Here is a 26686-nt window from a genome sequence, read left to right on the forward strand (position 1 = left end):
CTCTCTAACTAGAAGAAAATCAGAATTATGTGTCCATTCGTGTCTTTGTACATAAGCCAACATTTCACTGGCGAACTCAGATTTTGTAAATCAATGACGAGTACTGAGGCAGGTCAGCCTATGGCGCTTCCTGTGACCAACTGTAGCTAATACTTGAAAAAGAATCACCACCTTTACAATCTGAACTGGACTACTGAACGGCCAGATACAACACTAGCAGTAAAATGGCTTTGGGGATTTAGTTAACACTGTGTGCCTCTTTTCAGTTGTACATTTTTCACATGGGAAGTATGTCATAAAATCTGCCTGCCTTCCAAAAAGCTGAAGATCTAGGTTGAGAAGCAGAGGCCACATCTAAGACAGATAGAAAAACACACAGGACAATGTAGTGGCAACTGCTTACTCCTGCACTTATGAGACTTCAGACGCTAATCCATAGGAAGTTCATGGTCCACCCCAAAACAGGTGTCTGAGGCACAAATAAATCTAGTTAATAGATTAAAATACTTCATTATCATATTACTCTAGTGCTCTATGACTCTCTAAGAGTTATATATAATACACATCATTTGCAAAATATCTAGAACACGTTTTTCAGGTCACTCTTGTCATTATCCCTATCACCCTCTATCCCTTCACACTGCCTTGTTTGTCTTCTTAGAATTGATGACTGCTAAATTAGTGTATGTTATTTATATTTTTATTTAGCATCTATCTCTTTCACTAGACAGTAAGCTCTGTGATGGGAGAAACTTTGTTTCTTTTACTGCTGTGTCCTCGGTGCCCGGAACCATGTTCAACATAGAGGAGGCTCTAAGAAAAAATGTGATAAAATGAGTATGTTTGGTGCCTATTAGTTATTATCTGTGTAACTAATCCACAGCTTTTAATCTTCAGGTGCGCCTAGTAGATGGGAAAGGTATCCCTATGCCAAATAAAGTCATATTGATCAGAGCAAATGAAGCCAACTATCACTCCAATGCTACCACAGATGAGCACGGCCTGGCACAGTTCTCTATCAACACCACCAATGTTATGGGTACCTCTCTTTCTGTTAGGGTAAGTCTAGAAAGAAGTTACCAATGACGTGAAGTAGCTTTGAAAACAAGGTTGCAAACTAACTGTGGGGAAATTTCCAAATTGTGTTTAGTTCTAAGGAGAGAAAAAAACCTAGCAATTAGAACCCAATTTAAGGTTAACTTTTTTGAAGTTTATGAAAAGCAGGCAGTATATTGTTGTGATTAAAAGTGCGGGTTAGGCCGGGTGTGGTGGCTCAAGCCTGTAATCCCAGCACTTTAGGAGGCTGACACAGGTGGATCAGGAGGTCGAGAGATCAAGACCATCCTGGCCAACATGGTGAAACCCCATCTCTACTATAAATACAAAAAAATTAGCTGGGCATGGTGGCATGCACCTGTAGTCCCAGCTACCTGGGAAGCTGAGGCAGGAGAATTGCTTGAATCCGGGAGGTGGAGGTTGCAGTGAGCTGAGATCGCGCCACTGCACTCCAGCCTGGTGCCTGGTGATAGAGCGAGACTCTGTCTCAAAAAAAAAAAAAAAAAGTGCGGGTTAGACTCTAGCAGTGTTGGTGATAATGTAAAATGATGCTGCCACTATGAAAAACAGTTACAGTAGTTCCTGAAAAAATTTAAACATAGAGTTACCAGCTGGGCATGATGGCTCACGCCTATAATCCCAGCACTTTGGGAGGCTGAGGCAGGCAGATCTTGAGGTCAGGAGTTCAAGGCCAGCCTGACCAATATGGTGAAACCTCATCTCTACTAAAGTACAAAAATTAGCTGGATGTGGTGGTGCATGCTTGAAATCCCAGCTACTCAGAAGGCTGAGGCAGGAGAATTGCTTGAACCCAGGAGGCAGAGATTGCAGTGAGCTGAGATCACCTCACTGCACTCCAGCCTAGGCAACAGAGTGAGACTCCATCTCAAAAAAAAAAAAAAAAAAAAAAAAAAAAAAAAAAAAAAAATAGAGTTACTATAGGATCCAGTAATCATACTTCTAGACACACGTTCAGAAGAATTGAAAGTGGGATCTCAAAGAGATTTTTGCACACCGATGTTTATAGCAGCAACATTCACAATAGCGGAGAGATTAAGGCTACCCAAATGTCCATTAAGGGATGAATAAACAAAATGTGATATATTCATACAACAGAATATTATGCAGCTTGAGAAGGGAAGGAAATCCTGTCACATGCTACAGCATGAATGAACCTTGAGGACATTATGGTAAATGAAATAAGCTACTCATGAAAAGACAAATACTGTATGATTCCACATACGCGGGGTTTCTAAACTAGTCAAAGACATAGAAACAGAAAACAGAATGGTAGTTGCTAAGGGCTGAGAAAAGAAAGAAATGGGGAATTGCTCTGATGGTATTCAGGTTTAGTTTTATAAGATGAAAAGTTCTGGAGATCTGTTGCACAATAAATATACTTAACACTACTAAACTGTACACTAAAAAAATAAAGAAGATGGTAATTTTATGTTGTGTGTATGTGTGTGCGTGTGTGTGTGTGTGTGTTTACAACAGTTTTGTTGAAAAGTGTGAATTCCAGAACCTGAATCAGGATAAAGTGGTTAAAAAATACTGGTTCAACCCTATATTAAGGAATTCACTGAAACCTCTATGTTTCATTTTCTTATCCGTAAAATGAATGCAATATTAACACCTAACTCTTGGGGTGATTGTGAAGATTAAGTGAAATAATACACGTTGAAGCACTTACTAAGCCCCCTTTAACTATTAGATATTTTTATTGTAAACGCCAATTCTTTTTTTTTCTTTTCTTTTTTTTTGAGACAGAGTCTCACTCCATCACCAGGCGCTAGGCTGGAGTGCAGTGGCGCGACCTTGGCTCATTGCAACCTTCGCCTCCCGGGTTCAAGCAATTCTCCTGCCTCAGCCTCCCAAGTAGCTGGAACTACAGGCACGCACCACCACACCCAGCTATTTTTTTTTTTTTTTTTGTATTTTTAGTAGAAATGGGGTTTCACCATGTTGGCCAGGATGGTCTCGATCTCTGGACCTCGTGATCCACCCACCTTGGCCTCCCAAAGCGCTGGGATTACAGGCTTAAGCCATGTAAAAGCCAATTCTAACATAATTAGCATTTAGTTTAAAATATATATATACCCCATAAATTATTGCCTTACTTTATTTTATCTTGCTATTCTAATTTTCTTCCAATGACCTGTTCATACCAATATCACTTCTTAAGTGTAGCATGAAGTCCTCTATTCATCAAAAGAGATGTAGGTATGTCTATAGATGTATGGATATACAATATATATTCTATATATATTACATAATATGGTAATGGAAGAGCCCTGCCTGTTTAGAGTCCTTATGTTATTATAGAGAAATAAATAATATATTTTATTTATTTAGCTTTAATAGATGGCATAAAAGCACCTCTAATAAACTCAAAAAACTCAAATTTGAATGTTTACTCATTTCAAAAAATGTCTTGAATGCTTTCTACATGCTAGGCACTGTGCTAGTCTTGGCAATGAAATGATTATTTTTACATGCTCCCTGTGATCATATATGTATTGTCACTAAAACGTATATTAAGATATGAACAAAATGTTTTATTCAAGGATTCACTACTGTATTGGGAGCTGGGGATGTAAAGGAAGCCTGAAAGGAGCTAAGGAATAACTTTTATGGGGAGAAAAGTTGAAAATATAACCCAAATAGGGCCTCTGAGGCATAAGAATCCAGACTGCAGGAAGCATTAACAATAATAAGCCAAGGCCAGGCTCATGGCTCATGCCTGTAATCCTAGCACTTTGGGAGGCTGAGGTGGGTAGATTGCATGAGGCTAGGAGTTCGAGACCAGCCTGACTGACATGGTGAAGCCCCATCTCTAAAAAATATCCAAAACAATTAGCTGAGTGGGGTGGCCTGCAGCTGTAGTCCCAGCAACTCAGGACGCTAAGTGAGAGAATCAGTTGAGCCCGGGAGGCAGAGGTTGCACTGAGCTAAGATCATGCCACTGCACTCCAGCGTGAGTGACAGAGCAAAACCCTGTCTCAACAAATAACACTCACAGTCAGCCTAAGATAGCCCAGGAGAGGCAGACTTCAGCTCATTCATGAGTTTAGCAAGTAAACCAAGGCCTTTTACCAGTGTCTTCTCAGACCCCTAAGGTTACAATATTTTAATTATTCATAATACCCATTTGAAATCCATCGTAAGTGAGGCAGCTGCTTTCTGAAAGCATAGTTTTTCCATTCCTAGACATATAATCTAAAAATCATATAATTTTTCTAATTCGTTAGGTCAGATACAAGGATCGTCATTCCTGTTACACCTACCAGTGGGTGTCAGAAGAACACGAAGAAGCGCATCACACTGCTCACCTCGTGTTCTCCCCAAGCAAGAGCTTTGTCCACCTTGAGCCCATCCCCCATGAACTACCCTGTGGCCAAACTCAGAGAATCCAGGCGCATTACATTCTGAATGGAGATGTCCTGCAGGGGCTGAAGAAGTTCACCTTCTATTCTTTGGTGAGAAGGGAGGTCGCTAGGGTGACTTCTCTGTAGACAAAACTCTCTGAGGAGCAAGTAATCATGAAGCTCTTTAGGTGTCATTACTTTGACTTCTTATCCATGTTCCTTTTGAAAGTTTGACTTCTCTTGAGGCTGATTATTGCCAGCAGGGACTCAATAAGACAAGTATATTGAAGTGAGACTAAAGCACGTTCTCTGTTTGGTACATTCAATTGCTTTCTATTTCCTTTTTTGCAGATAATGGCAAAGGGAGGCATTGTCTACACTGGGACTCATGGACTGCTTGTGAAGGAGGGAGACAGTGAGTATTTTCATCATCTCTGCATTGCTGCCCCATTCCGACCCATTCAGCCTTACACCACGGAAGTGTCGGGAACACTTCTTCTTTTATTTCCATGGGTTTTTGGGGGAATAGGTGGTATTTGGTCACATGAGTAAATTCTTTATTGGTGATTTCTGAGATTTTGGTGCACCCATCACCAGAGCAATAAACACTATACCTAATTTATAGTCTTTTAGTCCTCACCCTTCCCACTCTTTCCCCTGAATCCCGGAAGTCCATTGTATCATTCTTTTTCTTTTCTTTTCTTTTCTTTCTTTCTTTATTTTATTGCATTTTAGATTTGGGGGTACATGTGAAGACTATGCAAGATAGTTGCATGGGTACACACGTGGCAGTGTGATTTGCTGCCTTCCTCCCCATCACCTATATCTGGCATTTCTCCCCATGCTATCTCTCCCCAAATCCCCACCCCCCGCTGTCCCTCCCCTACTTCCCCCCAACAGACCCCAGTGTGTGATGCTCCCCTCCCTGTGTCCATGTGTTCTCATTGTTCAACACCTGCCTATGAGTGAGAACATGCGGTGTTAGATTTTCTGCTCTTGCGTCAGTTTGCTGAGAATGATGGTTTCCAGGTTCATCCATGTCCCTACAAAGGACACGAACTCATCTTTTTTGGTAGCTGCATAATATTCCATGGTGTATATGTGCCACATTTTCCCTGTCCAGTCTCTCATCGATGGGCATTTGGGTTGGTTCCAGGTCTTTGCTATTGTAAACAGTGCTGCAATAAACATTCATGTGCATGTGTCCTTATAGTAGAACATTCTAAAAGCTTAGCTCCCACTTCCTAATAGCTTAACTCCTACTTACGAGGGAGAACATACAATGGTTGCATTTCTATTCCTGAATTGGAAATATCAGAAATGCTTTCAAGTAACAAGAGACCATGTCCATCTAATATTAATAAAAAGAAAGTTGAGGGAGGGAAAACAATAATTTTTTTCTCACCCTTTATCAAATATTTGTTGTCTTTTTTTTCAGCCTATTCTCTTTGGGTTATTTAAAATGTTGGTGTGGGCCAGCGTGGTGGCTCATGCCTGTAATCCCAGTACTTTGGGAGAATAAGATGGGAGGCTCTCTTGAGGTCAGGAGTTTGAGACCATCCTGGTCAACATAGTGAGACCCCATCTCTATAAAAGTAAATAAATAAATAAGGAAAAAAATGCATAAAACATTGTTGTGTATAATCTATGCTTATCCCAGATTTTCAAACTAAAAATTCTTGAATCTCTTCTCAAAATGAGAACAGGGTGGAGAAAATGTAAGGTTTCAGGATATGTTGTAGATATATACCAGATCTTGTGCTGAGTCATTTATGTCATTATAACATTTTTCCCTTTCAAGATAGTTAGGATTTATGAAGCATTAAATTGAGTACTTCACCACTGTATTGGACTCTCGCCATGAGCAAATACATCATAATATAAGCCTTTGGGCCGGGCACGGTGGCTCAAGCCTATAATCCCAGCACTTTGGAAGGCCGAGGCGGGTGGATCACGAGGTCAAGAGATCGAGACCATCCCAGTCAACATGGTGAAACCCCATCTCTACTAAAAATACAAAAAATTAGCTGGGCTTGGTGGCACGTGCCTGTAATCCCAGCTACTCAGGAGGCCGAGGCAGGAGAATTGCCTGAACCCAGGAGGCAGAGGTTGCAGTGAGCTGAGATCGCGCCATTGCACTCCAGCCTGGGTAACAAGAGTGAAACTCCGTCTCAAAAAAAAAAAAAAAAAAAAAAAAAAAAAATATATATATATATATATATATATATAAGCCTTTGAAGGTTCCTTCTAGTCTAGCAGACTCTCAAAGATAACTCGCTAGAAAACTGTCAGTAGTCTCCTCTTTCATTAGCTCTTGTAGCAACACAGAAGCACCATGCGGACTGAGGGAAATTTAATGCAATCTCTAGAGAATCCACATAGGCTTTAAAAAATATCTTCTGAAGGAACATGGTGTTTCTCTTACAGAGAAAGAATCAAATACTGGCTCATAGAAGGTTAAAGAGGATGTAGCATGAATACAATGTGTTACTCTTTCTGTTTCATCTCATAACTTCAGGTTCTATTTCCTTCTTCTAGTATGAGGCCTAGATCAAATGGTAGTGAAGTGGGTGTCTCCACACCCTTCACTAGCGTCAGAACCGTATGTAGGTGAGCTGAAGCTTAAAGCTGCTGAAAAATCAATATAGTATACCATTTATGAGAGGACAGAGGGCTTTGTTTAGGTTTTTCTGAAGCTAGAGTCCTTAGAGGTACTCATCCATCGGTCTATTATACCTACTAATGGCAATAGTCGTTAACCAGACCAGGCTCCTAATGGGTTTGTGTGACAGAGTAATTTCCTACAGCCCTGGGGAGATGTCTAACCTATGATCGCTTCCTCTCATTCCTTTGTGCCCCAGTGAGCGGCCATTTTTCCATCTCAATCCCTGTGAAGTCAGACTTCGCTCCGGTCGCTCGGTTGCTCGTCTATGCGATTTTACCTACTGGGGACGTAGTCGGGGATTCTGCAAAGTATAAGGTTGAAAATTGTCTGGCCAACAAGGTGGGTGCTTTAGATCATAAAATCTTCAACATTTAAAACTAGAAGTAACTATTGTTTTTATTTGTTTTATACATGCGGCCATTGGGGCCAAAAGGGTTAAATAAATTCCCCAGAGGCATTTAGCAAGGTAGTGGCAGAGTCTCACTTGATTCCTAGTGTAAAACTGTCACATTTCCCCTAGCACATTGCCCCTTACCAGATACACAGTTCGGAGTACGTTATTCCCTTCTTCTATGATAAAATCTTGGGAAATACGTAAGCAAGTTTTTAAGACTACAGAGGAGCCAAAAGAAAAATGCAAGAGCACCTAGACCCACGCATGTCCCACCACAATTAATAAGCACCTTGCCGCATACCAAAGATAAAAATCACATTTCATGATTAGAAATTTACAAGAATAATTAGAAATATTTCTAACGGCTCAAATGATTCTTGAGAATGAAAGAGAACTGTAGCGGACAAAAAGCTTCAGGACTGACATAATGCCAACCCTCCACGAAGTCAAGCAGAATGGTTAGATGTTGAACGGGAGGAACGCTCAGCAAATGCGAAGGAATGAATGGGTCAGCCAGGAAATTTGCTTTTCTGACCTCTTGTTCCCATTTCACAGGTGGATTTGAGCTTCCGCCCATCACAAAGTCTCCCAGCCTCACAGGCCCACCTGCGAGTCACGGCTGCTCCTCAGTCTGTCTGCGCCCTCCGGGCTGTGGACCAAAGCGTGCTGCTCCTGAATCCTGAGTCTGAGCTCTCCACATCCTCGGTGAGTTCCCGGCAGCCTCAGGAATCAAGAACGGCCGTGCTAGGGGCTTACGGCAAGGAAAAAATGCCTGTCTGAGTAGGATAAGGTCAATTAAAATGTTTAGGAATTAATAGTTTTGCTCTCTCTTGTGGGCTTTCATTGGTAAGGCATTTTATATATAAATAAAACTCGCTTCTGCAGGAAAAAGAATCAAATAAAAATGCATCACTTAATGCAGTATATTGAACCAAATAGAATTTTTTGAAAAGACAAAATATGATGAAAATTAACCATCAAAAAGGGACTTGTTATTCAGATATGTTAAGTTTCTTGCTCAAGAGCACATAGCAATACAAACTCGAATCTTCTGAATGTGTCAAGACATTCGTATACGCAAGGCTGGAGAGAATGCAGAGCAATCGTGAAAACTGCTGTAAGAGAAGTGTACTTACGCAAATTAAAAGAAAGGATTAACTGAGCAATCAGAGAAGCCATTCAGAAATTATATATTTAAATGTAAAAAGACCTTGCCCTATCCAAAGTCCTTAAAATTCCAGAGCTCCAAGCAACCAATAATAGGAGTTTGAAAACTAGTTTCAACATTTCAAAGAGTCTAACAAAAGTGATACATGTACCTGCACTAAGACTACGCAGGCTAAATGAAATATCAAATTTCTGTTTTTGTAAGGATTATGGCAGGGTACAGTGGCTCATGACTGTAATCCCAGCACTTTGGTGGGCTGAGGTGGGCAGATCATTTGAGGTCAGGAGTTCAAGACTAGCCTGGCCAACATGGTGAAATCTCATCTCTACAAAAAATACAAAAATTAGCCAGGTTTGGTGGTGGGTGGCTGTCATCCCAGCTACTCAGGAGGCTGGGGCAGGAAAATCGCTTGAACCCGGGAGGCGGAGGTTGTGTGAGCCATGAACACAACACTGCACTCTAACCTGAGTGACAGAGTGGGACTCCAGTCTCAAAAAAAAAAAAAAGAAAAGAAAAATTACATCAGTTGAAATAATTGCTGTCCCAAGCTGCACATAATTTCTGAGGGAACATATACATCATCTCTGAGGAACAAAACTCAAGAAAAATGAATTACTATGTAATTAACATTGATAATTGAACTCTGGAAATATGGGCTGATAGAAGAAATAGCAAAAGGGTATGGTGAATTGGTACAACAAATCTAGTTAACAGCTTGTACTAACAGTAGTTGGCTCACGTCTTCAAATGTTTAATATGAGACCAATTATGCCAACCTCTTAGTGAAGTTTTTTCTACTACCATAATGTAACAAAGAGAAATTTATGTTTTTATTTTCCTGAAATAGAAACTTATAAGAAAATATTTCTTATTGGTTTGTCCTTCTAATGGGATTTTAACTGAAAATAGAATACTTCTAAAGGAAGCATTAAGTACATTTCAACAGTAGGATCTCAAGAGGATCTGTGGGAAAATAATATAAGTGTTTTACATTTTGATGACATAATTTTATAATTCTCAAAGGATTTTTAAAATTGTAACAACCCTGATGGGTAGATAAAACAGACAAATCTATTTATTAATAATAAAGTGGCCGGGCACGGTGGCTCAAACCTGTAATCCCAGCACTTTGGGAGGCCGAGGCAGGTGGATCACGAGGTCAAGAGATCGAGACCATCCTGGTCAACATGGTGAAACCCCGTCTCTACTAAAAATACAAAAAATTAGCTGGGCATGGTGGCGCGTGCCTGTAATCCCAGCTACTCATGAGGCTGAGGCAGGAGAATTGCCTGATCCCAGGAGGCGGAGGTTGCGGTGAGCCGAGATCGCGCCATTGCACTCCAGCCTGGGTAACAAGAGTGAAATTCCATCTCAAAAAAATAATAATAACAAATAAAATAAAATAAATAAATAAAAATAATAAAGCAGAAGTTCAGGTATTTATGAGTAGACCTGAGTTAAAACACCAGCTCTTCTCAACCTTTGATTAAGTGCTGCTAGGGTAGGTCATTCATTCGACACATCTAATGCCCACTGTGTTCTAGGCATTATACTAAGTGCTAGGGATCAAGCAGTAAGCCACTGGAAAGATAAAAATGTATGTCTCATGGAACTTACATTCCCATAGATGAGACAGACAATAATTATGGAATATGCCATTGAGAAAAATAAAGTGAGGAGAGAAAATGAGAGATGTTCAGATACTTTGAGAAAGTGTTAATTTCATCACACCACTCACTGTGCTCATCTGTTCTTGTCAGTCAGTTTTAAACTCCTACAAACATAATGCAATGTCACTATCACAATTTTTATGTCTGTCTGGCTTCTCTCCTTCAAACGGACTCGAAAGCATCATGCCTAGAATTTTACAGTTAAAGTTTTATGTATCAATATGAAGATCTGGAGCATTTTGTTTCCACTGATAATACCTAAGAAAATGCTGTCATGGGCCGGGCGTGGTGGCTTATGCCTGTAATCCCAGCACTTTAGGAGGCCAAGGCGGGTGGATCACAAGGTCAGGAGATCAAGAACATCTAGCTAACACGGTGAAACTCTGTCTCTACTAAAAATACAAAAATTATCTGGGCATGGTGGTACACGCCTATAGTCCCAGCTACTCAGGAGGCTGAAGCAGGAGAATCGCTTGAATTCGGGAGGCAGAGGTTGCAGTGAGCCGAGATTGTGCCACTGCACTCCAGCCTGGGTGAAAGAGCTAGACTCCATCTCAATAAATAAATAAATAAATAAATAAATAAATAAATAAATAAAATGCCATTGTGTCCTGAGAGGGGACATGTCTGTTCATGTGCCTGTTTAGAACATGCATTCATTAACTTTGTTATACACTGAGTCAGTTGCTTGCCACAAGATAAACACAAACCTGTCATTTCCTTCTATCATCTCAAAGCTTTGTGCAATGTCACAAATAGAACAGACCTCAATTTTTCAATTAAAAAAATTTTGTTTCATTCTAGTGTCGAGTCTAGTGGTGGCCTCTGAACTGTGTAATGAAGGAGTATGACCCTTGAGTACTTAGATGGAGTATTTTTGTGTTTTTCCTAAAATTGTTCAACATCTTCAAAATGGAAACACTGTGTCAAGAAAATGACCCATATCCTCTCTTATAAATCGTCAAAACAATGAGAGCACTCAAAGAAAGACTGATGTTCATTATTCCTGTTCTTTTCCCCTTGAACTCAAAACAAAAATCATAAAGAAGTTTATTGTCTTTTGTATTTGTACAGGTTTATAACCTGCTACCGGTAAAGGACCTCACTGGCTTCCCTGCGTATTTGAATGACCATGACGATGGAGACTGCATCCATCGTCACAATGTATTTATTAATGGAATCACATATTCTCCAGTATCGAGTACAAATGAAAAGGATATGTATAGCTTTCTGCAGGTAAATGCCTTATGTTGTAGATGGTCTGTTCTTAAGGCTCTTAAAATATTAGACATGGAAAAGAGTCTTTATCTGAATGCCTTCATGTCATGGTTGAGGGTAATGGGATATAAAGAGGTAAGTGATTTCTCTACTAATAGCGGATCTGCTGAAAGATACTGAACTAAACCGGAACTTTTTGGAGTATTATTCCTTTTCTTTTTTCACAGAAAGTAAATTCTCTGCGATGTTTATAAATATGACATATACAAAATAATTACTGTTGAAAAAGTTTAATGAAAAGAATAAAATTACCTCCTTAAGTGTATGAATATCCCTTCTACAGATGTGAAGGTTAAATATTTAATATGAAGTCAACTGGATTGTTTGTCAAATTCAGTGAAAAGAAGTATGTGCCTATGTATATTTTATAATACATATTTACTGATTAGATGATTATTTCCTTTGCAGGACATGGGCTTAAAGGCATTGACCAACTCAAAGATTCATAAACCCAACATATGTCGACAGCCTGAACCGCTTGCCATGTATTCCCCTGAAGGTCTACGACGGGTACCTTATGGTAAACAAAAGATTAATAAATATGTACTACCTAATACATTTTTTATTGCATTTTAGGTTTGGGGGTACATGTGAAGAACATGCAAGATTGTTGCATAGGTACACACGTGGCAGTGTGATTTGCTGCCTTCCTCCCCTTCACCTGTATCTGGCATTTCTCCCCATGCTATCTCTCCCCAACTCCCTACCTCCCACTGTCCCTCCCCCATTTTCCCCCAACAGACCCCAGTGTGTAGTGCTCCCCTCCCCGTGTCCATGTGTTCTCATTGTTCAACACCCGCCTATGAGTGAGAACATGTGGTGTTTGATTTTCTGCTCTTGTGTCAGTTTGCTGAGAATGATGGTTTCCAGGTTTATCCATGTCCCTACTAAGGACACGAACTCATCGTTTTTGATGGCTGCATAATATTCCATGGTGTATATGTGCCACATTTTCCCTGTCCAGTCTATCATCGATGGGCATTTGGGTTGGTTCCAGGTCTTTGCTATTGTAAACAGTGCTGCAATGAACATTCGTGTGCATGTGTTTTTATAGTAGAACGATTTATAATCCTTTGGTTAATATATTAGGTAATTCCACTTGATTACCTAATATATTAACCAAATTTTAAATTTTTTAAAGATACAATGTAACAAAAATTAACACAAAAAAAGGACTTGTTAGTCATACATATTAAGGTTATCGCTCAAGATCACGTAGCAATATAAACTCAAATTCTAGTAAATGGAGATAGATGTGCTGGGCTGAAAAGGAAAGAGAAAGTTTCCAAGCATAGGGTTAGTGTAAACAGAAATCAAAATGTTCACAAAACAGTGCTACATTCTCAGTCAGGTAAAGAAGCTGTTCCACTTCCCCAAAACCTCAGCCATTATTTATGTTGGAACCACACACATTCATCAGTGACATGAGCTACTTCTTTCGTGAACTGAATAGTAATCAAGCTTTTATTTATAGTCCCATGTTGTCAAATCATGATTGAGGGTAAGTTGAATACAGAGAAAAGAGCATCAAAATCAAGAAAAGCATTTGGGGAGAATCAATTGGCTCTATGGAATTTCCTATGAAGTTTGCTGCGTATTTTATGATTTATAAATTATATTGTATAATCCTTTATCAGTAAGATTTACAGTAAATTTGCGCGTGAATAGGTGTGTAAAAATAGGTATATTTTTTTCCCAGAGAGCTGCTCGTGAAATATTTACCAGCACACCTCAGCAGAAGGTGAATAGGGTGAAACAAACTGTCGTCTTCTGACAGGACAGAGAATAAAGAGTCTGTGTGATCATTGAACTTTTCCCTCCCATCAACTGTTTCTCAAAGCCACTGTCAGAACGTCTATGGCAGTTTTTCTTTGCTCCTGCCGAGGAACACACCAACGCAAACTGGGATTCCTGCCCTATTCACGGCCCTGTGTCGTAACACTCTCCACTTAGCACGGTAGCAGCAGCCTCTCAGGACTCCACAGAGTCCTTCCGCCCCGCAGACCATCCGAGCGTGTCTGCCAAAGTCTCTATAGCCTCTGCTTCTGCTCCTCCTCCCCCAGCTCACTCCTAGGTATTCTGATACTTCATAATTCATCCAGCCTATTTCCTCCTCAAAGAAGCTTTCCCTGATGACCCAAGTGCCCTCTCCTTGCTCCTCTCTATTTCATCAGACGATTTGATTTTTTGGTGCCAAGTACAACAGTCTCTCGTAAGTGTTATCTGTAAGTTTATCACCCTGTCTTCTCCTTCACCCACCATAGACTCAGAGGTAATGCGAAGAGGCCATGCACTCATGATGCATGTCGAAGAGCCTCCTCACACAGAGACCATACGAAAGTACTTCCCTGAGACTTGGATCTGGGATTTGGTGTTGGTGAAGTAAGTAGTGTCCTGCATATGCAATATGCAAAATATCCCTCACTGTTTTTAATTCTTGGCTAGTTTTTCTGTGTTTACTGTTTTCTATGTTCATGATGAATAACACGATGTTTGATATGTATACACCTACGCATATTGGAATGATCACTACGGTCAAGCAAATTAACACATCCATCGCCTCATCCGTTGCCTGTTTCTGTGTGTGTGGCAGGTGCACCTAAAATCTATCCTATTAACCAGGTTTCAGTATCCAACACAATATTATCACCTAGAGTCCTCCTGCTGTACATTAGATTTCTAAATTTATTCATCCTACATAACTTCAACTTTGTGCCCTTTGACCTGCTTCCCCCGATCCCTGCAATCCCAAGCACGGTTCTACTCTCTGTTCCTGTGTATTCAGCTGCTTTGAGCATCCACATACTAGTTGCGGTCGTGTGGTGTTTGTCCTATGCCTGGCTTATTTCACTTAACATAATGGCTTCCAAGCTCATCGGTGTTGTCACAAATGGTAGGATCTGCTTTCATTTCAGCCTGAAAGATACTGCATTATGCATAGCCACAACTGATTGATCCATTTGCCCAGACACTTAGGTTATTTTTATTTCTTGGCAACTGTGAATAATGCTGCAATGAACACTGAAACACACACTTCTCTACAAGGGGCTTATTTCATTTCCTTCGGGTGTATAGTCTGAAGAGCGATTTCTGGGACATATGGTAGTTTCCATTTTAAAAATTTTGAGGAATCTCCATACTGTTTTCCATAATGGCTGTGGCAATGTACATTTGCACCAAGCAAAGTGAACAGACTCCTTCCAGAGAGACACTGGAAACAGAGTTTTATCCCTGAAACAAGTCAGCGGGGCCGGTGGGGAGAAGGAGCGGGAAGGGCCATGTTCAGGCTCCTGAAGTCTTGTTTACCTGTCCTTTTCACTCACAGATGCGGGCTGTTTAGAAGCTCAACCCTTAGATGGCAGCCAGAAAAGTGTGTCGACATACTCCCTCCAGGGAGAGACTGGAAGCTGGGAGATTTTGCCTGTTCTTTCTGTATTGAGCTGGGGGTGTAGCTGCTGGTGTGGCTCACAGACCTATTTAAAACCACCTCCTTGTTCACCATGGTCTAGGGAGACTCCTGAATGCAGAGCTCCATCTACTCCTGGAGCTAGGTGATTTCGGAGCCAGACCCTTAGGTAGGAGCTGTAAACATCGGGGTGCTTAGGCCGGGCGTGGTGGCTCAAGCCTGTAATCCCAGCACTTTGGGAGGCCGAGGCAGGTGGATCACGAGGTCGAGAGATCGAGACCATCCTGGTCAACATGGTGAAACCCCGTCTCTACTAAAAAAATACAAAAATATTAGCTGGGCATGGTGGCGCGTGCCTGTAATCCCAACTACTCAGGAGGCTGAGGCAGGAGAATAGCCTGAACCCAGGAGGCGGAGGTTGCGGTGAGCCGAGATCGCGCCATTGCACTCCAGCCTAGGTAACAAGAGTGAAACTCTGTCTCAAAAAAAAAAAAAAAATCGGGGTGCTTGATGCATAGACAAATTATTCCCAGGGGTATGTTGGAGACCTGGTTTTATCTGTGGGGCAAGCCAGGGGAAGGAGGCATGGGAAATGCCCATACTGCCTTTCAGTCTCTCTGTAAGGTATCCCTGCCGCTTCTGTTTCCCAGGGCAGGCTAGTTAGAAACCTAACACTCAATCAGCAACTGAGAAAGTGAGTAGACAAAGCCCTTGCAGGGAGAAACTGGGAGCTGTTAGCTAATCTTTCAGTACTGAAGTAATTCTTTCAAACACATTGCTAATTTCAGAAGATGTATAATGTAAATACTTAAGACCTAAGAAGTCTCACTAACCTAACTGCATCAGAGCTAAAAAATTCTGTGCAAATTTAATTCTAAGATTTCCAGAAAATAGGCATAAGGACCAAATATAACCAAGTACTGCACAGATTAACGCCTGTAGGAGATCCTTCATTGGTTAGCAATCCTGAGTTGAAGACAAATTCAATCAGGTCCACTATACACAACCGTAGTAGAATTTAAAATTATAAAGCAGCCCTCGGTGGAATAGCATTTTAGAAAAGAGAACTTAAGAGCAATCACAAATTGCATATTCAATTTATAACTATATTGTCTGTATAAGATTATGCGACAGTTCTGACATACTATAAACAGTTGTAAGAAAAGGTCTTATATTCCCCATCTCAATCCTTGATTATACTCTCCGTTATTGATATTTCTCTTGAGTGCTTTTAAGTCATGACATTTCTCTCCCTAGAAAGGGTGCATTTACCTATTTTCTGTTCTTCACTTGCCCTGCTCCCCAGCTCATCAGGTGAGGCTGAGGTAGAAGTAACAGTCCCTGACACCATCACCGAGTGGAAGGCAGGGGCCTTCTGCCTGTCCAAAGATGCTGGACTTGGTATCTCTCCCACCGCCTCTCTCCGAGCCTTCCAGCCCTTCTTTGTGGAGCTCACAATGCCCTACTCTGTGATCCGTGGAGAGGTCTTCACACTCAAGGCCACTGTCCTGAACTACCTTCCCAAATGCATCCAGGTAAGGATCTCTTTCCCAAATTAAACACAAGGTAACAGTCAAGTAAATTAAAAGTTGCATTCCTAGAAGTACTGAGAAACTCTCGTATGCAGGATGTTTACTAGATATTCACGATTGTGTAAGTTACAGATTGTGATATCTCCAGATACCAAATCGCACCATAAAGGAAGTTTCTAGGCCTTCAGAGTTAGTGTTTGTGTGGTATGAAGAATTCTGACGGGGATGACAAAAGTCAGTACTCTGTTCTCATGACAGACTCTACAAGGTTTCAACCTCTACATTCTCATCTATTTAACTTTTCTTAGCTCCTACGTTCTCATATATTAACTTGTCATTATATCAAACCTAATGTTAAAAGTCATCTGCGAGCATCTTACCTCTGCTGAAACCATAACTCTTTTCAAGTCTTGTATCCTCTGCTGAGAGACCCGAGGGTCGAGGTTTCAGGCCAGAGAGGTGGAGCAGCATGCCATCATTACCTTTCACTTCCTCTGGGCCTGTCACATGAAAGAGCAGGTTGCTTCCAAAATAACTCAGATTTACATGTCGGATCCACTTATATGTATTTCAGGTTCTTTATCTTCATTTATATCACCTTTAACGTGAGGCAACCTGAAATCTAACCAATTCCTCAAGATGCTTGACTCCAAACCCATTCTCCCTCTACTCTCTTTCTTATGTGTGGCTTCAGGTCAGCGTGCAGCTGGAAGCTTCTCCCGCCTTCCTAGCTGTCCCAGCGGAGAAGGAACAAGGCCCTCACTGCATCTGTGTGAACGGGCGGCAAACTGTGTCCTGGGCAATAACCCCAAAGTCATTAGGTGAGCCACAAACTCCAAAAGATAACTCTCTACTCAAAGATTGTACACGGCAGTGGGAACCTTATATTCAGTGCCACTTCCTTCAGGAAAAGACCACTAGAGGACACCGTTTTTTTCCTTTGTCTTTTATTCTAAGATGCCTACAAGGATATCCCCAACATCTCTCTCCACCTTGAATTCTCAGTATCATGCACCTCTCATTTGCACGTTTCTGTTCCTCCTTCGGTGTGTTAGTAAAACACAAGTTTACAAAGCATTGAACATTTATAAATCTTCAGTTTGGAGGCATGGAGGAAGGGAAAGATGGTATTCATTTCTGTTGTTTTTGTTTTTGTTTTTTTTGTTTTTAGGAAATGTGAATTTCACTGTGAGTGCAGAGGCACTAGAGTCTCAAGAGCTGTGTGGGACTGAGGTGACTTCAGTTCCTGAATATGGAAAGAAAGACACAATCATCAAGCCTCTTTTGGTTGAAGTAAGTAAACCTAAATAATATATAGTCCATAATAATGTATATGGGTAATGTAATAATACTATCTGGATATTTTATATTATTCTCATGTCTCTCTCTATCCTATCTCTCTCTTGATTTAGTTTCTGTTTTGTTAGGGTTTTCTGGTTTTGTTTTTGAGACAGAGTCTTGCTCTCTCACCCAGGCTGGAGTGCCGTGGTAGAATCTCTGCTCACTGTAAGCTCTGCCTCCTGGGTGCAAGCAATTCTCATGCCTCAGCCTCCCAAGTAGCTGGGATTACAGGCGTGCACCACCACATCCAGCTAATTTTCCTATTTTTAGTAGAGACAGGGTTTCACCATGTTGACCAGGCTGGTCTCCAACTCCTGACCTCAAGTGATCTGCCCGCCTTGGTTTCCCAGAGTGCTCGGATCACAGGTGTGAAACACCATGCCCAGCCTCCTCTTGATTTGCTTTCTCAGTTTTTACTTCCCTTGTTCATGCATCACACTGCCTCCTTCATGTTTGCTTATACGTTCAGAATTTGCTTAGATAATGCAGTTCAAATCCTTCTCTTCACTATCCGGGTATCTGTGGCCCCTCCATCAACACATGTGTTCTGAAGGTCAGTCCGTTCTCACTCACTTTTCTTTCTTTTACCTAAAGCCTGAAGGACTGGAGAAGGAAACAACATTCAACTCCCTGCTTTGTCCATCAGGTAAGAGCCATCATAATTTAGAAAACATTAAAGTCTAACATTTAAAATTCAAAGAACGTTTATATGTTATTTCTATACTTTCTCTGTGATCTAAGACCTGAAGCACCATTAATGCACTTGACAAACGGGGAAAATAGTTCTTAGGAAGGCCAAGTAATTTGATTAGAAGATCGCTAGGCCTCCATTCCAAGTCTTGATCTCTTGCAGCATCTATGCAACACCAAATGACTTTTTGACCGTGTTTGGTATGGGCATAGGTAGAAAGTGGGTAGAATCCAAATGAATATTCCCAAAGGGGATGTTTCCTTAAATAATTAGTAATGCAAACTGTGGACAGCAGAAGTCAGGGCATTCTAACACTGAGTTTTGCACAGTCAACAATATTTGATAATAGGATTGCTACTTCCCAAAGAAAGAGTTGTCATGACCTTTACCATTATTGTCGTATTAACATTTGTTAGATGCCTCTCCTGTACTTAATGCCCTATCAATCATTTGAGAAGGAACTGAAGAAACTTACAGTAAAAAATGTAGTACACTAAGAAATGTATCAGCACGATGCATTCTCATCCCAAATCAACATTGAATCAACATCAACATCATACATAAGTTCATTGCCTTTCCCTGACTACCTGCACATTTCTATTTACTATGTTTTTCATGTTGCAACATATAAAATGTATCCTAAAAACATATTTTCCTTGTTGTTTAGCCTGTTACTGCATTTAAGTGAATTTAGTACCTATCATTCAATCCTTTTATCATGACTTCTCCATGTCTGAGTTCCTCATTTTGATTTATTTCTTAGGTAAAAGGGCTAACTGTCAAATAGTTTTATTAAATTTTATTTTAATTACCAACATAATCAAATTTGCGTACCTAATTATACAAAAGTATATTCTTTAAAAAAGCGTAACAGAACATCATGTACCCTAGAACTTAAAGGATAAATGGAGTGAGGTTTTGGCTGAGTTGAGCCATCCTTTAGACTCCCAGGTCAAGCGTAGTTAACCCCTACACTTTTATGAAATTCATAGTGGTGGTGTCTTCTACCAGGGTGGGGTCACTGGTGTGAGCTCTGTAGCTGGGCTTACAGACTGGCCATCTGGAAACTCAGGCTACGCTGAACTTCCCAACACGCTTCTGAAAGTGATTAGCTCAGTTTTACAGGTGGGCCGTGCAGCTGGCTGGTATCTCTGAATGGGTGCCATAGCTGGCAGAAACGCAGAAGCACTACCAAAACCCACATGCTGGTCACTGTGAGCGCTGTCCTTTCTTTGTTTCTAACCTGACCCCAGGTAATCCGTCATGCCATTACTTCCAGTATTCCCAATAAAGTGAGACCAGAGTAGGCTTCCTAAGAAGCGTCTCGGAATATTTGAGAATCTTGATGTCTATTTCTGGTTCTCTTTCCTCCCTGTAGAAACTGTGACCCCAGGAGAATCCTTTCTATCTGGCATTGTGCTAACCTAAGGGAGTGAGAACAGTGACGTGGTCAAAGTGAGAGCATTCTACCTGTCCTTCTAGTTTGGGCTTCACTCAGTTCTGTAAACAGTGTAGGTGTTCCAGACTTGTTTCCAAGTACTGGGGTTTTCAAAATGGATTTTCTGATCTGCAGATATTAGCTGGTTGGACTTTCTGTGCAGGAAGAGACGATTTTGAGACTTTAAAAATCCTCCTTTTTATTACCTAAATGCATTGATACTTTCACCGGTATACATTTCCATAGCATTATGCTGGCCGTCACACGTTATCATCAAAGTTTTTAACTTTAATTTTTGCCAAAAATTTAGATTAAAAATTTTTGCTGTTGTTTTAATTTATATTTTCTTAATTACAAGTGGGGATGACCTCATTTTTGCATGTTTATTAATTGCCTTTAAATCTTTGGCCATTTGTCTTTTAAGAAGCTTTTTCTGACTCAGTTGTATGACACTGATTCTTCCTCTGTTGAATATGTTGCAATATTTACTTTCACTTGGTCACTGACATTCAGTTGTATGACACTAATTCTTCCTCTGTTGAATATGTTGCAATATTTACTTTCACTTGGTCATTTGTCTTTTTAATTTTGTTTACGGCATCTGTTTTTTAAATAAAAGTTTTAATATTTTATGAGAAAGGGAAGAGAACTTCTACATTTTTCATTTGTATGTAATTCACCAAGATTAAAATGGCAATAAATGTATGTTCATCCGTGACAATTATTTTATTTTCAGTGAGTCAAGCATTTCATTTTGCTTGGTCATTTGTCCTTTAACTTTGCTTATGGCTTTTCTTTTAACAAAAATTGTACTATAAATTTGATGAAAAAGCGATTCAGTATGAAAACAAATCCTACACTTCTCCGATTTTCACTTCATATAATTTACCAAGATTAAAACGGAAGCAAATGTGTGGCATCAGTAGTAATTAGTTTATTTTCAGTGCATCAAATATTGTTTCTCTTCACTTTCTTACCCTCAATTTCCGTAAAAATACTACCTTTACATCTGAAATTTGACTGAAGAAAGGACATAGCATTATTGGAGAGTCCAGGACCTTTTGAGATAGTTTTTCCTTTACTTGCGTATACTTAGAGAGCTTTATGGTTGCTGTTTTCTCTATACAACTGATAAGTAAGGAGGTAGGGGGTCGATACTAAACAGATCATCTTGTGATAACCGTCCCGTGTCAGCCATCAGACGACAGCACCTGAATCACAGCGTCACCATGCTCTCACAATTTCTTGTCTGATTTGGAATGCAACTCTGCATAAACTACTGAGAAGATCATTGAAGAAGAAATTCTGAACATCACAGAAAATCAGTAGCCCATTTTTAAAATGTGTTTTTTAAAACTGTTATATTAAAGGAGGGCAGCTTTTCAGGAGGAGTTGAGGTATAAGGCATAGTCCTAGCTTCTGGCTCATAGAGCTTTTTAGAAAGATATAATGGTACAATAATTTTCGTATGCCTGATTTGTTTATTTCTCTAGGTGGGGAGGTATCTGAAGAGTTATCCCTGAAACTACCACCGAATGTGGTAGAAGAATCTGCCCGAGCTTCTGCAACAGTTTTGGGTGAGCCTCTAGCCCCTGGTAAACCCGGGCATTAACAACTTCTATTGTACTATTTTTGTTTCCCATAAGTATTTACTAAAAATAATACTGTAATTTTAACTTCTTTTTTCTCTTCTTCTTTGGACTCGTTTATTGCTTTCAATCATACTTCGATCCCTAGAAGATTCACCCTTCTTAAAAGTAATTTCTGAGCTCAACTCTTTCTAATTTCTAAGCTCAGCTAGTTATTTCTGCTTAATGATCTTGATAGATGATGATCTCCAAGCTTGATGACTTTCCATCTCTCCCATTCTCCAGGAGACATATTAGGCTCTGCCATGCAAAACACACAAAATCTTCTCCAGATGCCCTATGGCTGTGGAGAGCAGAATATGGTCCTCTTTGCTCCTAACATCTATGTTCTGGATTATCTAAATAAAACACAGCAGCTTTCTCCAGAGATCAAGTCCAAGGCCATTGGCTATCTCAACACTGGTGAGTGATTACTTGTGTAAGGGGGAAACTTGAATGCGATTTCAATTTGATTTCCCAGTAGGTTTCAGTTACTTATCAATATCATGATACATTAGCTTAGCCCACCATGGTACCTACTATGATAGTTAATTTCATGGAAACTATCCACTCTCCAACCTCCAATAAAATGTTTAGGGCTCAAAACCTCTTAATCTATGACAACAAAATTTAAGAAATGTCACAAGAGAAGCCAAGGTATTTTAGTGATTTCTCCACCCTCAGCATGCACATTAACCCATTGTGCTTTTTCGTTAATCTTCCTTTACAGGTTATCAGAGACAGTTGAACTACAAACATTCCGATGGATCCTACAGCACCTTTGGGGAGCAACATGGCAGGAGCGAGGGCAACACCTGGTAAGGAAAGAACAATTGTGTGAACTCCTTTTTATGTGCCAGCACTTTTATGTGTATTACCTCAATTATATTCACAGCAACACTATCAGATAAGTATTAACAGACCTGTGGTTTGTTATACTGGATAAATCCATGAAGATTAGCAAGGTAAGAAGAAGAAAACCTGATATCCAGATACATGTATCTTAGACTTGTTTCCAAAATTAATCCTATTAATAATGTACCAAGGTATTCTTTCTGAAATGGCTATTCTTTCTTAAGTAGCTACCGTAATCGTGAGTTTTGAAACTATATTGCCAGTGAACATGTATAACTTCTAGATAAACCAGGTTAACTTCAGCTTATATTGTGTCATATTCTAAGTCATTCAGCTTGACTGAGAATGAATTAATAGGAGGAAGCAATTGAGAAGAAAACAGCAATATGAAACATTATTATTATTATTATTTTTGAGATGGAGTTTCGCTCTTGTTACCCAGGCTGGAGTGCAATGGCGCGATCTCGGCTCACCGCCACCTCCGCCTCCTGGGTTCAGGCAATTCTCCTGCCTCAGCCTCCTGAGTAGCTGGGATTACAGGCACGCACCACCATGACCATCTAATTTTTTGTATTTTTAGTAGAGACGGGGTTTCACCATGTTGACCAGGATGGTCTCGATCTCTTGACCTCGTGATCCACCCGCCTCAGCCTCCCAAAGTGCTGGGATTACAGGCTTGAGCCACCGCGCCCGGCCGAAACATTATTTTTTAAAAATCCCTAAAGTAACGCAATATTAGAAGTTACCGCATATAAGAGCTACATGTGAGAAGATTCTGTCCTCTGAAAAAGGGAAGCTCTAAAGATAAGAGATTGAAAGCCTTACTCAAATAACTAACCAAAAAATAAATAAATGAATTCAAAGTACTTGAATGTAAATTAGTTTAACCATTGTGGAAGACAGTATGGCGATTCCTCAAGGGTCTAGAACCAGAAATACCATTTGACCTAGTAATCCCATTACTGGGTATACACCTAAAGGAGTATAAATCATTCTGCTATAAAGACACATGCACACGTGTGTTTATTCCAGCACTATTTACAATAACAAAGTCATGGAACCAACCCAAATGCTCATCAATGATAGACTGGATAAAGAAAATGTGGTACATATATACCACAGAATACTATGCAGCAATAAAAAAGAATGAGATTATATCCTTTGCAGGGACATGGATGAAGCTGGAAGCCATCATCCTCAGCAAACTAACACAGAAACAGAAAACCAAACACCACATGTTCGTACTCATTAGTGGGAGTTGAACAATAAGAACGCACGTACACAGGGAGGGGAACAACACACATCAGGGCCTGTTTAGGGGTGGGGTGTGAGGGGAGGAGACTAAAAGGGTGAGTCAGTAGGTGCAGCAAACCACCGTGGCACACAGGCACCTGTGTAACAAACCTGCACATTCTGCACACGTATCCTGGAACTAAAAGAAATAATAGAATTATATATGCTTAGACTCCCTGTGGCAAAAAGAGAGTTAGCAAGGAAATACTAGATCTAGCAGATTAATCAAGCAGACTAAAGGTTAATCAAGGAGATAAGATCTCTAAGTACACAAGTATTTTTGTTAGATGACTCACATTCTACGAAGTCTGTTGCTGTGAAGTGGTTATAAAACCATTGTAACAACATAAATATCATGATCACTTCCTTTCTGGTCAGGCTCACAGCCTTTGTTCTGAAGACTTTTGCCCAAGCTCGAGCCTACATCTTCATCGATGAAGCACACGTTAACCAAGCGTTCACATGGCTGTCCCAGAAGCAGAAGGACAATGGTTGCTTCAGGAGCTCTGGGTCACTGCTCAACAACGCCATAAAGGTGAATCGTTCTGGAGCTAGTTTGATTTGTCCATTATGATATCTGCAAGGATGAGGAGAGGAAGTGATAATGTGACAGTTTCTAAGAGAAAGCGTCAGAGAAAAATAAAACCTGGATGGCATCAAAAGAGAGGGGTTAGAACAAAAGCTGATTGCGATACTTTTACTATAGGGATGGATATGGGTAAGGATTAATTCCATGACATAGCAGAATAGAAAGAACTAGTCAGCATCATTCTTCGAAGTTGAATTACTCAAATCTCCCTCTTGTATTCACAGGGAGGAGTAGAAGATGAAGTGACCCTCTCCGCCTATATCACCATCGCCCTTCTGGAGATTCCTGTCCCAGTCTCTGTAGGTACCACCTCATTCCTCTGCAGAAGGAGAGTTCTGGATGCAATTAAACTGCTGACCTGCTGTCTGAAATACTATCCTATTAAAAGCAAAGCATCGGCCGGGCGCGGTGGCTCAAGCTTGTAATCCCAGCACTTTGGGAGGCCGAGGCGGGTGGATCACGAGGTCGAGAGATCGAGACCATCCCGGTCAACATGGTGAAACCCTGTCTCTGCTAAAAATACAAAAAATTGGCTGGGCATGGTGGCATGTGCCTGTAATCCCAGCTACTCAGGTGGCTGAGGCAGGAGAATTGCCTGAACCAAGGAGGTGGAGGTTGCGGTGAGCTGAGATAGCGCCATGGCACTCCAGCCTGGGTAACAAGAGCGAAACTCCGTCTCAAAAAAAAAAAAAAAAAAAAAAAAAAAAGCAAAGCATCAGCTTTCCTTCTGCGCAATGGCAGTGCTGCCCAGATCTACAGAGAATTTGACCAATCCATTTAGAAACATTTACATTTTCCCAGCAATTCCCCTAGGCTATTTACCACAACCACGCAAAAAAGAATCTTAAAGATACGTCTTTTAATACGAGAATAACAGATAAAAATACTATTATATCTATCTGTAAGAATGAGCACTAGATGGGAAAATATGTTTAGAAACGTCTGTGCTGTGATCTGTGTATTTGCCTAAGAATGCCAGCAGGCCTATTTACATAGCTTACTTCTCATCTTGTTCTGCCTTCGCAGCACCATGTTGTCCGCAATGCCCTGTTTTGCCTGGAGTCAGCCTGGAAGACGGCACAAGAAGGGGCCAGTGGCAGCCATGTATACACCAAGGCACTGCTGGCCTATGCTTTTGCCCTGGCAGGTAACCAGGAGAAGGGGAAGGAAGTACTCAAGTCACTGAATGAAGAAGCTGTGAAGAAAGGTGAGAGCACACCAGAGATCCTTCTCCTGTCTTACCCTCTGTACCAAGAACCGCGTGGCAAAATCCCTCGCTCCTACTTCCTGTGATCCCTGTCTCATCTCTTCTTTTCTCTATATCATTTTGTCCATATTGCATTTTATAAAATCTAGGATTTCTTAATCAAATCAGAATCCAAAAGACAAGAGGCAGTGCAGATGCTTCTCAGCTTATGTTGGGGTTATATCCTGACAAACTCATTGTAAAGCCTGAAAAATCCTAAGTGGGGCCATTGTAAATCAGGGACCATCTATATAGTGTGTTGATAAGAAGAGCATTCTCTGGAGCCTAGCTCCAAAGTGTGCTACGTATGTGAGCCTGGGAAAGTCATCAACTTCCTGTGTTTCATTTCCTTCATCAGTAAAATGGGGATAATAATAGTATTAACTACACAGAGCTGTTGTATCAAATGAATTGATACATGGAAAACAGTAGAGTACGTGGCCCGTAGCAAATCCTATAAAAGTACTAGTGAGTACTACTAATATATCAGTTCTCAGCACATGCCCAAGCCTTAACTGGTGCTTATCCTAAGCATAAGAAAATAATTATGAAAGTAACTCCTGGAATGAATTCTGGTACTTTAAGCCCATTTCACAAGACCAATAATGTTGACCAATTTACTCATATTCACATAATACTTCTACATATACCATGGTCTATATGAGGGGTTGAAGGAATAGAAAATAAAATGTGAATCATAAGATGTCCATTAAAATAGTCTACCTTTTTTCTTTGACAGCCATTCATTCTTCTTAAAATGTATTGAGAAATATTTTATAATAGATATACAAAAGAGCATAAGATCTCACTAGAAAACACTGCAAAATGCTCTCATAGATTAAGAAATAGAAAATTACCAATATAGGAAAAAATAAATCCCCTGTGTATCACTACCAGCCCCAGAAGCAATCATTATCCTGAATTTGTCATTACAGTTCCATGGATTTCTGTATATTTTTGTTGCATATGTATCCCTAACTAATATTTGGAGTCTTTACATGTGTTTCATCTTGAGAGAAACAGGATCATATTTTTGAATATTTCAGCCACTTGGTTTTTTGTTTGTTT

General features: G+C 40.4%; 1 protein-coding gene across 1 annotated transcript in view; it reads left to right on the forward strand.

The window, feature by feature from the left end:
• A2M (alpha-2-macroglobulin) overlaps positions 1–26686 on the forward strand; it is a 46624-nt gene that overhangs the window by 11297 nt on the left and 8641 nt on the right. Inside the window, exons 11-28 of the mRNA XM_003926675.4 lie at positions 898–1059; positions 4308–4535; positions 4776–4839; positions 7286–7428; positions 8039–8188; positions 11396–11557; positions 12008–12119; positions 13864–13981; positions 16312–16540; positions 17232–17358; positions 17709–17830; positions 18473–18524; positions 21501–21584; positions 21882–22058; positions 22366–22453; positions 24162–24318; positions 24597–24671; positions 25399–25579. Of these exons, the coding sequence (XP_003926724.1) occupies positions 898–1059; positions 4308–4535; positions 4776–4839; positions 7286–7428; positions 8039–8188; positions 11396–11557; positions 12008–12119; positions 13864–13981; positions 16312–16540; positions 17232–17358; positions 17709–17830; positions 18473–18524; positions 21501–21584; positions 21882–22058; positions 22366–22453; positions 24162–24318; positions 24597–24671; positions 25399–25579 (2431 nt within the window). The remainder of the gene's footprint in view (positions 1–897; positions 1060–4307; positions 4536–4775; positions 4840–7285; positions 7429–8038; positions 8189–11395; positions 11558–12007; positions 12120–13863; positions 13982–16311; positions 16541–17231; positions 17359–17708; positions 17831–18472; positions 18525–21500; positions 21585–21881; positions 22059–22365; positions 22454–24161; positions 24319–24596; positions 24672–25398; positions 25580–26686) is intronic.

Source organism: Saimiri boliviensis, chromosome 7 (genome assembly GCF_048565385.1).
Source record: "Saimiri boliviensis isolate mSaiBol1 chromosome 7, mSaiBol1.pri, whole genome shotgun sequence".
Lineage (NCBI taxonomy): Eukaryota > Metazoa > Chordata > Mammalia > Primates > Cebidae > Saimiri > Saimiri boliviensis.